This window comes from Ascaphus truei, chromosome 16 (genome assembly GCF_040206685.1).
Source record: "Ascaphus truei isolate aAscTru1 chromosome 16, aAscTru1.hap1, whole genome shotgun sequence".
NCBI classification, from domain to species: domain Eukaryota; kingdom Metazoa; phylum Chordata; class Amphibia; order Anura; family Ascaphidae; genus Ascaphus; species Ascaphus truei.
The window spans coordinates 31,073,987-31,089,617 of record NC_134498.1 but is presented as its reverse complement, the minus strand read 5'-3'; the positions used below and the strand labels follow the sequence as shown (position 1 = coordinate 31,089,617).

Sequence of the window (15,631 nt, the reverse complement as noted above, 5' to 3'; positions counted from 1 at the left end):
AGCGAGACAAGCTTTGATGGCTTTGAAAGCCTTCACACACTTTGGAGTCTATCTATCTCCAAATGGCTCATTAATCTTGAAGTAGTCTGGGCTGGTGGCCCAAGGGGCTATACGGCATCCTCTAGTTGGTGGGTATCCTTTAGTCAGTTGCGTGAAGAACTGCACTATGTAGCTAAGAGGTTATTCATGAAGTGTCTGTAATACCTGCAGAACCCTAAGAAGGATTGTACCTCCATCAGCTGCCTGAGCCTAGGCCAGGCTGCAATACTGTAGCTTCTAATTTGGATGGATCTGTAGCCACCCCTTATTGAGATACAATATGTCCCATGTAAGTGAAAGATGCCCGGCAGCACTGACATTTGTCCAGGGACAGCTTCAATCTGCTCTCACTTACTCAGTCCAATACCTTCATCAGGCTGCCTCATGATCTTCCAAGGTCCTCCCAAAACTATTAGGTCTTCCATGTATACAACCACCTCCAGCAACTTCATATCCCCCACAACTCATTCCATCAGACCCTGGAAAGTGGCTGGGGTGCCTGACACTCCTTGGAGTCTGCGCTCAAATTGATATAACCCCAATGGGCATAAGAAGATGGTATTCTCTTTATCTTGTTCACAAATGGGAATCTGATAGTACCCAATCCGTACAGTAAGTTGAGGACAGGGCAACCATTTTCTCCCTGTGAAGACAGTCCAGTGCATCTTCTATTCATGGAGTGATATATTGGTCCGGAGTGGTCCATTTGTTCAAGGTGCGGTAGTCAATACACATTCTCACGACCCCGCTTTTCTTTCGTCCTACAACTATGGGCGATGTGTATGGGCTGCGGGATTCTGAGATTATAACTGTCCCATCAATTTCTTGTAGGTGGTGTCTCACATCCTCTATATCAGCCTGGGCCAATCTCAGTGACCTTTCTCTGAACGGGTGGATATCATGAAGGCAAATCCAGTGCTCCACTCCCTTTGCCCGTCTAACATCCAACACATCATGAGCTGTATCGTTTCACACTTTCTCCACAATATTTTCCATTTTCCCTGTGGGTACGGACAGTACACACTGTCAGAGTCTTCCTAGACATCCTGCTCCCAGTCACAGTTCCCTTGTCTGCCCACCGGGTGTGCTGCTGTTTTCTGTCTGCTCTGGGGTTCCTCTGTCTGGCTGTCTTCTCTTGGTGCTCCTGTCCTCTGTCTTTATAGTGTCCTGTTTCCTGTTCCTCCCTTGCCTTTGTTTTGTGTCCTGACTCCTTATGCCCATGCTTCTGCTTCTGTTCATGTGGAGTCCTGATAACTTATTAAAAATCCTTGTTTATGTACTGGCTTGTCCCCTGTCTGTTTCCTGCTTGTGAGTCCCTGGTCTCAGTTCCTGCTCCCCTGCCCTGTTCCTGCCTTCCTTCTGCCGACCCCTGCCTGGACCCCGACGATCCTTGCCTGCTGCCTGCCACTGAAACCTGCCTGTGACCCCAACGATCCTGCTTGCCACCTGCCACCGACCTCAGCCCGTGACCTCAACAATCCTTGCCTTCCCTGCTGTTCCGGCCATCGAGGTCCTACCTGATTCTGGAGTCCCTTGTGACTCACACACTCTTTACCAACAGTACTCCTGGCTATACTCTGTGAGGGGGTCAGTCTATCATGACGGTGGGCCTTCTATATTCCGCAAAAATGTAATCTGTCCATTTATCTTCTGTCTACTATTGGGGGGTACTCGGACAGGGTGTGGGACCATCCATGTGACCTCCCACAAAGGCCCCTCACTTTGAGCCACAGCTCTCTTCTCTATTAGTTGATAGGCCTTCAAACATAAGGGAATGGTCAACATCCATCCTTGGTCACTCACGTAATTAAGGGGTTAACCCCCCACAACCTCCCCTCGTTACCCACCTACTATGAGGCTTAACAACTCTCCCCAGGGCAACTACCCCCATCACCCACCCCCTCTATCCACATCAGCACACACACAAATGGGCAATAGCTCTATTAGCCAAATATGGCAAATAGCGCTTTTGTCGATTTGTGTTGCAAAATATCAAATATACACCATAAAGAAAATGCAGATAGCCACATTGGGCAACCCCAAATAAAACACAAAATTAAATAAAATACATATAACAATACAATAAAAACAAACACTATCCAACACATCTATTGATTGTCACTGTGATTATCTGTGCCCTCAACCGGGGCACAAATTGCCACATTGGCAATCAATGGGAACCATATAGTCGATCAAAGAGTTTCTTCTCCTTGCCGGGATGAAGGCTTATCCTAGTCATTCAACTGCGGCACTAATGCTGCAGTAATGCTGTGGCACTCATGCTGTACTTCAAGCTGAGGATCATTGCTTTGTGGGACAACAGTTGATTGGTGCCACAGTTGGATGAGGAGGATGAAAGCCTTCATCCTGGCAAGGGTAAGAAACCCTTTGGCAATCAATGGGCACCCTATAGTCAATCAATGTGGCTATCTGTGCCCCTGTTAAGGGCATAGGTAACCACAGTGACAATAAATGGATTTGTTGGCTAGTGTTTGTTTTTATTGTATTGTTATGTGTATTTAATCTAATTTTGTGTTTTTGTTTTTTTTAGCAAACACAAATGGACAAAAGCGCTTTTGCTTGTACCTGTGTTTGGTGTTGATGGTAGAGGGGATGGATGAGGGGGTAGTTACTATTGGGTGGGTGGTTAGGGCTCCCTGGGGAGAAGGTTAGCGGGAGGGGTTAACCTCTTCATTACCTTAGCGGTAGTAGCCACTAAGGTAATGAAGGGATTAACACCTCCCGCAACACTCCCGGAAGGCCTGAACACCCACCATGAGGCAACGACATCCTTCACCTACCCAGTCTATCACGAACAAACTGGGTACAGCTATTTAACTTCTCCATTACCTTAGTGGTTAGTCACTAAGGTAATGAACCTCTTTTTTAATTTTAATTTAAAAACAAGGTATTGAAGCAGGGAGTCTCTGGAGCTGAACCGCGTTACTTTCAGGTTCGGGGACCCCCTGCTTCCCCGGATACAGGCCCCAGTATGGGGTGGCGGTATCTCCTCCAAGTTTAATTGTCCAAGTCACGTGGGCAATGATTCGGGACATTTGAATTTGCAGAAGATACTGGCATCCCACATGGAGGCTTGTACCTCAGGAAGCAGAGACCCTAGACCTGAAAGTAATGCAATTCAACTCTGAAGACCCCATGCTTCAATACTATGTTATTTAAATAAAACTACGCGATTGCCTGTAAGAGCTGTGCAGGGAGATGCAGTTTCTCTCTGCTCTCTCTGTGTAGCTCTTGCAGACCGGTGGAGAGGATTTGCACGTTACCGGCATTTCGCTTGTTAAGCAACTAGAAACTAGTGCAGTATGTCATTATTTTTAACAAACAGTAAAGAAAAGGCCATTTGCTTTAGTGAATACCGTTTTTTTTTTATATATTGCACACCGGGAGGTAGGAACATTCCAACACGTTCGATGTTTCAATTAACTTATCGAAGTTACGTGAATAGGCCCAAAAAGCGACATACTTCCAAACGAGAGGTGATGCACACAGATTACCATTATCACCCTGATACTCATATACATACAGTGATCAGAGCTGATGCACGGGTATTATGTGTCCTAGTGAACCTTCAGCCTTGACCCCCCCCCCCCCTTCCTCAATTAACTTTCAAAAATTAATATTGTGCATTAGTATGAATAAAATGTCTGTATTTATAATTATAAGTTTATTTTAAATTAGAAGGAGAATATGATACATTCTCATTCTACTGGATGCGGCGGCTGGTATAGTTATGTGTAGGGGGGGGTTATAGATATGTGCACATGAGGGGGCAGAAGGAGGTATGGGTTTGGGGGTCAATATATAAGCGTCGGAGGCAGGGAAGGCCACAACAGTGTGCGCCTACATGCTGCCTTAGAGGATGGTGGGGGCCTGCACCACAGAGGGGTCGGTCAGTAGGCGCCTGCAGAAATGCCTGTTAGAGTGTGTCCGTGGAGGTGCCGGTCAGTTCCACTGACCTCCAGCAGGCCTCCTCTTAGCGGCACCTCTGGCACATTCAGTATTAGGGTTGGCAGCAAGGTGCCCGGGCCCCTGACTCGCCTGGCCCGGGACAGTAGTCCCAGCTGTCCTCCCATCGGTGACTCTGCTGCTACATGGAAGGTTGTCGCTCTAGGCAACCACCACGTTTGCCTAGTGGTTAAACCGGCCCTGACAGTGATGCACACAAATATATCAACACACAGTATATACATACATTATCCCACTGATACACACAGTATATACATACATTATCCCACTGATACACACAGTATATACATACATTATCCCACTGATACGCACAGTATATACATACATTATCCCACTGATACACACAGTATATACATACATTATCCCACTGATACACACAGTATATACATACATTATCCCACTGATACGCACAGTATATACATACATTATCCCACTGATACGCACAGTGTATACATACATTATCCCACTGATACACACAGTATATACATACATTATCCCACTGATACACACAGTATATGCATACATTATCCCACTGATACACACAGTATATACATACATTATCCCACTGATACACACAGTATATACATACATTATCCCACTGATACACACAGTATATACATACATTATCCCACTGATACACACAGTATATACATACATTATCCCACTGATACACACAGTATATACATGCATTATCCCACTGATACACACAGTATATATATATACATTATCCCACTGATACACACAGTATATACATACATTATCCCACTGATACACACAGTATATACATACATTATCCCACTGATACACACAGTATATATATATACATTATCCCACTGATACACACAGTATATACATACATTATCCCACTGATACACACAGAATATACATACATTATCCCACTGATACACACAGTATATACATACATAATCCCACTGATACACACAGTATATACATACATTATCCCACTGATACACACAGTATATACATACATTATCCCACTGATACACACAGTATATACATACATTATCCCACTGATACACACAGTATATACATACATTATCCCACTGAAACACACAGTATATACATACATTATCCCACTGATACACACAGTATATACATGCATTATCCCACTGATACACACAGTATATACATACATTATCCCAGATACGCACAGTATATTCATACATTATCCCACTGATACGCACAGTATATACATACATTATCCCACTGATACACACAGTATATACATACATAATCCCACTGATACACACAGTATATACATACATTATCCCACTGATACACACAGTATATATATACATTATCCCACTGATACACACAGTGTATACATACATTATCCCACGGATACACACAGAATATACATACATTATCCCACTGATACACACAGTATATACATACATAATCCCACTGATACACACAGTATATACATACATTATCCCACTGATACACACAGTATATACATACATTATCCCACTGATACACACAGTATATACATACATTATCCCACTGATACACACAGTATATATACATACATTATCCCACTGATACACACAGTATATACATACATTATCCCACTGATACACACAGTATATACATACATTATAACACTGATACACACAGTATATACATACATTATCCCACTGAAACACACAGTATATACATACATTATCCCACTGATACACACAGTATATACATACATAATCCCACTGATACACACAGTATATACATACATTATCCCACTGATACACACAGTATATACATACATTATCCCACTGATACACACAGTATATACATACATTATCCTACTGATACACACAGTATATACATACATAATCCCACTGATACACACAGTATATACATACATTATCCCACTGATACACACAGTATATACATTATCCCACTGATACACACAGTATATACATACATTATCCCACTGATACACACAGTATATACATACATTATCCCACTGAAACACACAGTATATACATACATTATCCCACTGATACACACAGTATATACATGCATTATCCCACTGATACACACAGTATATACATACATTATCCCAGATACGCACAGTATATTCATACATTATCCCACTGATACGCACAGTATATACATACATTATCCCACTGATACACACAGTATATACATACATAATCCCACTGATACACACAGTATATACATACATTATCCCACTGATACACACAGTATATATATACATTATCCCACTGATACACACAGTATATACATACATTATCCCACTGAAACACACAGTATATACATACATTATCCCACTGATACACACAGTATATACATGCATTATCCCACTGATACACACAGTATATACATACATTATCCCAGATACGCACAGTATATTCATACATTATCCCACTGATACGCACAGTATATACATACATTATCCCACTGATACACACAGTATATACATACATAATCCCACTGATACACACAGTATATACATACATTATCCCACTGATACACACAGTATATATATACATTATCCCACTGATACACACAGTGTATACATACATTATCCCACGGATACACACAGAATATACATACATTATCCCACTGATACACACAGTATATACATACATAATCCCACTGATACACACAGTATATACATACATTATCCCACTGATACACACAGTATATACATACATTATCCCACTGATACACACAGTATATACATACATTATCCCACTGATACACACAGTATATATACATACATTATCCCACTGATACACACAGTATATACATACATTATCCCACTGATACACACAGTATATACATACATTATAACACTGATACACACAGTATATACATACATTATCCCACTGAAACACACAGTATATACATACATTATCCCACTGATACACAACAGTATATACATACATAATCCCACTGATACACACAGTATATACATACATTATCCCACTGATACACACAGTATATACATACATTATCCCACTGATACACACAGTATATACATACATTATCCTACTGATACACACAGTATATACATACATTATCCCACTGATACACACAGTATATACATTATCCCACTGATACACACAGTATATACATACATTATCCCACTGATACACACAGTATATACATACATTATCCCACTGATACACACAGTATATACATACATTATCCTACTGATACACACAGTATATACATACATAATCCCACTGATACACACAGTATATACATACATTATCCCACTGATACACACAGTATATACATTATCCCACTGATACACACAGTATATACATACATTATCCCACTGATACACACAGTATATACATACATTATCCCACTGATACACACAGTATATACATACATTATCCCACTGATACACACAGTATATACATACATTATCCCACTGATACACACAGTATATATACATACATTATCCCACTGATACACACAGTATATACATACATTATCCCACTGATACACACAGTATATACATACATTATAACACTGATACACACAGTATATACATACATTATCCCACTGAAACACACAGTATATACATACATTATCCCACTGATACACACAGTATATACATACATAATCCCACTGATACACACAGTATATACATACATTATCCCACTGATACACAGTATATACATACATTATCCCACTGATACACACAGTATATACATACATTATCCTACTGATACACACAGTATATACATACATAATCCCACTGATACACACAGTATATACATACATTATCCCACTGATACACACAGTATATACATTATCCCACTGATACACACAGTATATACATACATTATCCCACTGATACACACAGTATATACATACATTATCCCACTGATACACACAGCCTAACCCATTGATACCAAACATACAATGATACACACTAACAGGTGAACAAATACACACAGACCTTCACACATTATATATACTGTTGAGTCACATGTTATATACTTTTATATATACTGCTGACCCACAGATGTACTGTAATATATATATATATATCTTACATTGGAAGCCCAAGATGTTTTGTTTATTTGGCTACGTTACTCTGGCAACAAAGGGGTTAAGTAAGAAAACTACATCAGAGCTGCATGATAACAAAAAAAAATGAACGAACCATGTTAAAGCCCAGAGTCAAAATGTACTTGAAATGCTCTGTAAATGTGCCTCTCATTATCTCTACACATTATTCCTGTAATGGGGCCTTATTATTACCAAGCGCACAATCAGTTTACTGCAGACTAAAGCCTCAGAATTAAGTACTGCAGACAGTGGGTCCCGAAGGAGCCGAGAACAGAAGCCGAACAGCATGAGCATTTCACATCTCTCCACTCCGTGTTCATAAACCCGAGGGATTTACTCCATGCAGTGTACGAGCGGATTTATACGCAGCCGCTTATCAACTTCTAGGGACTGAGGAACATGAAGTTGCATAGCAATATGTTAAAATTATACAAACATGTCACTACCATTAGTACACTTTGGTCCTAGGAGGGACTGACCTCTTAAACATGTCACTACCATTAGTACACATTGGTCCTAGGAGGGACTGACCTCTTAAATATGTCACTAACAATAGTCCATTTTAGTCCTAGAAGGGACTAACCGCATAAACATGTCGCTGCCTTTAGAAGACTTTGGGTCTGGGGGAGACTGATTCCATAAACATGTCACTGCCCATAGTACACCCGCCAGCTTCAGAACATGACCTCTTGTTCTAAGGCTGAGTTCACACAGGCCACTGCACGTCCGTGCCTCTGTCTGCTGGGCGATGTGTGCTCATGCCCAGCAGACAGAATGAACCGACATGGTGGCGGGACTACTCAGACATTTAATTAAAAAAAAAATACAAAGTGTGTGTGTTTGTGATTGGCTGGCGAAGTGCACGTGACGCGGCTGCCGCTTGAAATCACAACTTCAGTTGTCTCCTTCAAGTGCAGCGGTGTTAACGCGGAGAAGGAGTGGCTCAGTGAGTAAAGAAACTGACTGGCACTGAGTTTGAAGCAGGGGAGCCTGAGTTCTTGAGTTTGAAGCAGGGGAGCCTGGTTCAATTCCCGGTGTTGGCTCCCTGGGACCTTGTGCAAGTCCTTTATCTCCCTGTGCCTCAGGCACCAAAAACATAGATTGTAAGCCCTACGGGGCAGGGACCTGCGCCTGCAAAATGTCTCTGTAAAGCGCTACGTAAAACTAGCAGCGCTATACCAGAACTTGCTATTATTATTATTATTATTATTACCTCGCTGCCGGGGGACGTTTTCTGTTTAAAAACTCACACACACCGAAGAGCAAGAGTGACGAACGTGCGCACACATGTAAGTGCGCACACATGTAAGTGCGCACACATGTAAGTGCGCACACATGTAAGTGCGCACACATGTAAGTGCACACACAAGTAAGTGCGCACACATGTAAGTGCGCACACAAGTAAGTGCGCACACAAGTAAGTGCGCACACATGTAAGTGCGCACACATGTAAGTGCGCACACATGTAAGTGCGCACACATGTAAGTGCGCACACATGTAAGTGCGCACACAAGTAAGTGCGCACACATGTAAGTGCGCACACATGTAAGTGCGCACACATGTAAGTGCGCACACATGTAAGTGCGCACACAAGTAAGTGCGCACACATGTAAGTGCGCACACATGTAAGTGCGCACACATGTAAGTGCACGCACGTCGCATTCTGTTTGAACGCAGCCTAACACTTTCCTCCCTCTGAAATATGCTTCCCTCCAGTACTTTGTTAAAACATTTAATTATAAAACTTCAACCATATCCCCCTGCAGTGGGATATACGGCCATGTGGTATATTTGGTAATAACTCCTCATATACCTCCTCCTAATGCTCCATATAACTTCTCCTATTGATCTATATACCTCCTCCTATTGCTCCATATAACTTCTCCGTGGATCCATATAACTGCTCCTATTGCTCCATATAACTTCTCCGTGGATCCATATAACTGCTCCTATTGCTCCATATAACTTCTCCGTGGATCCATATAACTGCTCCTATTGCTCCATATAACTTCTCCGTGGATCCATATAACTGCTCCTATTGCTCCATATAACTTCTCCGTGGATCCATATAACTGCTCCTATTGCTCCATATAACTTCTCCGTGGATCCATATAACTGCTCCTATTGCTCCATATAACTTCTCCGTGGATCCATATAACTGCTCCTATTGCTCCATATAACTTCTCCGTGGATCCATATAACTGCTCCTATTGCTCCATATAACTTCTCCGTGGATCCATATAACTGCTCCTATTGCTCCATATAACTTCTCCGTGGATCCATATAACTGCTCCTATTGCTCCATATAACTTCTCCGTGGATCCATATAACTGCTCCTATTGCTCCATATAACTTCTCCGTGGATCCATATAACTCCTCCTATTGCTCCATATAACTTCTCCGTGGAGCCATATAACTGCTCCTATTGCTCCATATAACTTCTCCGTGGATCCATATAACTGCTCCTACTGTATTGCTCCATATAACTTCTCTGTGGGTCCATATAACTGCTCCTATTGCCCTACTTTATATAACTGTTCCCTATAACTCCTCCTATTGCTTCATACAGTATAACCGCTCCCTGCAACTAACAATTGCACCATATTGCTGCTCCCTATAACTGACACATCCCTTACAAAGAGCTAGAATCAGAAGCCAAGACAGTAGAGTGATATCCCATTGCACATATTTTATTTATGGAAATTTGACCATCTTCCCATCTTTGAAATACCGCATTTCATGATCATTAAAAACATTTCTCCTTTTTGGCATATTGTTAGGGACAAAAAAAACTTATATTTAACAGTTTATATATGTCTTGGAATAAAGTTTCCTACCCATAAATATATCATATAGCTGTATGTATAGTATATCCTTGTGTAAAGATACACAAGTTATGCAGAACCACATCAATATTAAATAATTGTTGTCTTAAAGTCCGGCTACACCCCATATAATAACACCTGCGAATGTATTCATGTCCAGTAATACCTTTGTTTGTTTATAACAAGAAAGTGTTAGATATCCATTAAATAATACCATTAAATCCCCCCAAGTAATGGTCATCATGTGTGTGCTGCCATGTTAACGGTTGTGCATCTCTCTGCTGTCCGGCTGACACCCCCTGTGATGTCATTTCTGGCTCTTCCTGTGATGGGGACCAGTTGCTGAAAGCTGAAGTGGGGTGTTTAAGAGGAGGGGGATTTTAATATGAAGTCTCCCTTTCAGAATGGGTTTCCTAAGAAGCGAGTGAGGTGTCCCCAGTGTTAATAGAAGTATCTCTGCTGCTTGATCATTTAGTGACATTGTATCTTTCTGTCACCTGGGGAAAGCTGAGAGTTCTTTGACATGACATTGATGTTTATGATTGCTGGAACTTCCTGTCCAAAAGTGACATCTTCAAAACGGCAACATAGAGAGTTTCTGTTCTACTTTACACATGTTTAGAACTTCAACATACTTTAAGTACTTAACATGTTTGGGTGCAGCCTGCCTTAAAAAGAAAGGGATCCCAAATGAATTAGGTCAGGAGTATAAAAACCAGACACGTAAATGTTACGAGGCGACTTTTTCCATACCTACCACAACCTTGTTTCATGACTGCGGCCTATAGAATAGGGGCCTGCAACTAAATTCAAGCAAATAATCCCCCAAAACATTGCAGTCTTTCAGTGGGCTGGCTAGCTCTGTATTTCCATAATGTCAGTTTTTGGTATTCCATGCTGTGTTATGCAACAGGGTTAATCTTTAGGATGCAACAGGGTTAATCTTTAGAGAGATTCCTATCTCAACATTAATTTGGAAGCATAAAGTCACACAACTTCCTTAAATCCATGTTGGGCCCATATTTACTACGCAGTGCTATTCCATAAGACACCTTCTAACACCGGAAGATGGCCCATTCAAGTGAATGAGATGTAAAGTGTTTACCAGTGTCTTATGGAATAGAACTGCTTAGTAATTATGGTCTCGAAACGCAATGGGAGGTTCCTATCTAAACAGGAATTTGGAAGCTAAAAGTTACACACTTTGTGTGTTTGCTTGAGCATCCTTGCCCGGAATATCTCTGGTTTCAGCGCTGTGTAATGTTCTAGAAGGTAGAACAGGCCTGTTGAGGTTTATCTTTAGGGTGAAAACTTCAGACAATTAAAGGGCTTGTCCCGCGTGTCCAATCCTATTACATTAATAGGATCATACGCTAATGTTTATTGGCAAGCCTTCAGTCCGGAGACATACAGTGACTCCTGAGGTCTACAGATACACTCCTGTTGCTCATCCATAAATGTGTCCATAAAATCTGGAGAAGGGAGGCCTGATAGGATCATCAGAGACTTGTTCCAAATAGTGAAGGTCGGACACACAGGAAGGATAAAGGAGATCTCAAAGGTGTAGAGGTGGAGAGAGTTAGCTGGGTCATAGAAGGAGAACTTGTTGTTGTCATAGTCTAGGAGGATACCCAAGCGTTTGAGCTGTGGATGAACGTCTACCAGAACTTCTTTGTTATTGTGTCTAACAAGGAAGTGGTTGTTGCAACGGGAGAAGATCCAGGATGAGGTGTTCTTTCCGATCCACTCATTCTTTGGAGCGGATTTGTAGGCGATTCCTACCGCATACCTGCAGGGAAAAAGAGACAGCTGTAACAGTGTAAAGTTAAAACATCTAGAACCATGTCTTTTCATGTATCTCCTGGCTTCCAATCAAGTTCCGGATCCCCTACCAAATTCTTCTCACCTTAAATGCTCTACACTCCTCTTCTCCTCCCTACATCTCCTTTTCAGCCCTTCATCCTCTACTGCAGGGGTGCGCAAACATGGTGCGCTGCGCCCCCCTGCCTGCCAGCCCCTGTACTCGCACCCCCCCTTACCTAAAATCCGGTGTCAAATGACGAACGGGGTCACGTGTCATCACCCGCAGCGTCATTTGATGCGGGTTGCCATGGTGACACGTCACATGACCCCGCAGTGTCAAGTTGCCATGGCGAAGTGTCGCAGAAGACAAGGTAGGAGACACTGCAGAGGCCTCACGCGATCCCCCGGCACTTCATTTAAATGCTGTAGGGAAGAGTGCAGGGCCTCTGCAGCCGCCGCTCCCCCCCCAGAAATATCAACCCCCCACTTTGCTCACCCCTGCTCCACTGCTCTCCCTCCCTACCCCTTTCCTTTGGAATTTTCTCATACTCTGTATAAACCAAGTACATTTCCTTCCCCCTTTCAAGTCAAGTCTAAAAACACACCTTCTGAATTAAGTATTTCAACACCTTCAGACTCATGACCACTTCTCCCCAAACCCACTTACCAACCATCACCATTGGGCACTGCCATCCACTCCCCATACTATCGCTATATATATCCAAACATCCCATTAGAGTATAAGCCTTGAAGGGAAGGCATTCTTTTTCCTATCATCTGCTTACATGTTTGATGCACTTATTGTGTTATAATTTCCTATATTCTAATGTCAATTTTGTAAAGCACGAGCACATTATCAGAGCTATATACCATACATAGAAATATAGATATATACAGTGGCGGAATTTTTTTTGTAAACCCCAATGATAATTACGGAAATTCCATAGTTTTTCCATGATAACCTTCTTGAATCAAAACCAGTCTTTTCTTAAATATCCAACTCGGATTATGTGAACCAATTGCATGTCTTTTGAAAATAAAAGGATGTACAAATTAGACAAGCAATGAGTAATTTAGAATCAGGTCATGTGAAAAAGTAAGTGAAACACTGGTTTTATCAGCTAAATTAAAGGGGATAATTAGAATCAGGTGTTTAAATAATTTGGTAGTCTAGAAAGGGCTCCACTAATCGACTTTCAGGCAGATAGTCTACAAATTGAGAAAGTTTAAGAACACAGTCACTCTATCCAGGAGCGGTTATCCAACCAAAATCTCTCCAAGAACAAACCAGAAAAGCATCCAGGAAGTCACAAAGAACTCCAGAGTAACATCCAAGGATCTGTAGGCCACTCTCATCTTGGCTAATGTGAGTGTTCATGACTCAATTATCAGAAAAAAGACTGAACAAGAATGGTGTTCATGGAAGGATAGCCAGGAGGAAATCACGGCTCTCTAAAAAGAACATTGCTGCCGTCTGCAGGTCGCCAAAGAGCACATAGATGATCCACAAGACTTCTGGAACAATGTTTTCTGGACTGACGAGTCAAAGGTGGAACTTTTTGGCCTCAATGAGAAACATTATGTTTGGCAAAAAACAAAACTGCATTTGAACAGGAAAACCTCACCCCAACTGTCAAGAATGGTGGCGAGAGTGTGATGGATTGGGACTGCTTTGCTGCCTCAGAACCTGGATAGCGTACCATCATTGAAACAACCATGAATTCTACATTGTATCAGAGGATCATAGAGGAGAATATCAGGCTGACTGTGAGCTGAAGCTGAAGCGAAAGTGAATCATGCAGCAAAGACAGTGATCCTAAACATTCAAGCATATTGACAAAAGAATGGCGGCAGAAGAAATGTTGGAGTAGGACCTGAAGTGAGTTGTCCATGCAAGGAAGCCCTCAATGTCACTCAGTTGAAGCAGTTCTGTAAGGAGGAATGGGACATAATTCCTCAAAATCGATGTAAAAGACTGACCAGCAGTTACAGGAAACGCTTAGTTGAAGTCATTGCTGCCCAAGAGGGCGCCACCAGGTACTGAATCTAAAGGCTCACATACTTTTTCACACATGGATATTGAATGTTTAATCATTTGAGGATAAATAAATGATGAAAAAGTATCATGTTTTGTGTCATTTGTTTGATCGGGTTATGTTTATTATTATTAGGACTTAGATTAAGATCTAATAAAATTTTAGGTTTGAAATATGTGAAAATCCAAAGTTGTTCACAAACTTTTTCTCACCACTGTACCTGTTACACACCTACACACAGCTTTTTCACTTCCTTAATCTCTACAGTGCTGGAGGTCTGGTGGCTACCGCACCAGTATTTCCGGTTATGTGATTGCTACTGGCGCTATCTATACACATGTATATATGTGTGTTTGTGTGTGTGTGTGTGTGTATATATATATAAAAATCAAAAATGAATAGACGATACCGTTCTGTGGCTAACTAAATGCTTTTATTTGTGCGAGCTTTCGAGATACTCTGATCTCTTCTTCCGGTGATGGTACATTGAATAAAGCAAGCAAGGATAAACTTTAAAAAAGTGCATATACTGTAGGAATGTTATCTCTGACTGAAACCTAACACCCCCGCCCTGTGTAGTGTGCGATTTATGACTTGAGGTGTTAAATAGTCCCTGAATGTTAGTGATGTAAGAGTGTGTGTATGTAAATATAGATTGGTAAAGAGCCCGCTGTGTATACAGCGGTTTACAAAAGGTGTGTGTGGAGTGGGAGTGTATATCAATGGTGTGGGTAGGTGTGGAAATGTAAGAGACTGTAGCATTATTAGAAGTGTGTGTAGATACTATGAGGTCCCCATTGGTGTATAGGGATGGAATTACATAGAGTATTTGTATGTGTAAGAGACAGCTGTGTGTGCATATATATA

At 41.4% G+C, this 15,631-nt stretch overlaps 1 protein-coding gene across 1 annotated transcript in view; it reads right to left on the bottom strand.

Moving 5' to 3' along the window:
• Positions 1-10,759: 10,759 nt before the first annotated feature.
• MID2 (midline 2) overlaps positions 10,760-15,631 on the bottom strand; it is a 136,382-nt gene continuing 131,510 nt past the window's right edge. Inside the window, exon 10 of the mRNA XM_075572931.1 lies at positions 10,760-12,714. Coding sequence (XP_075429046.1) covers positions 12,306-12,714 — 409 coding nt within the window. The 3' untranslated portion in view covers positions 10,760-12,305. The remainder of the gene's footprint in view (positions 12,715-15,631) is intronic.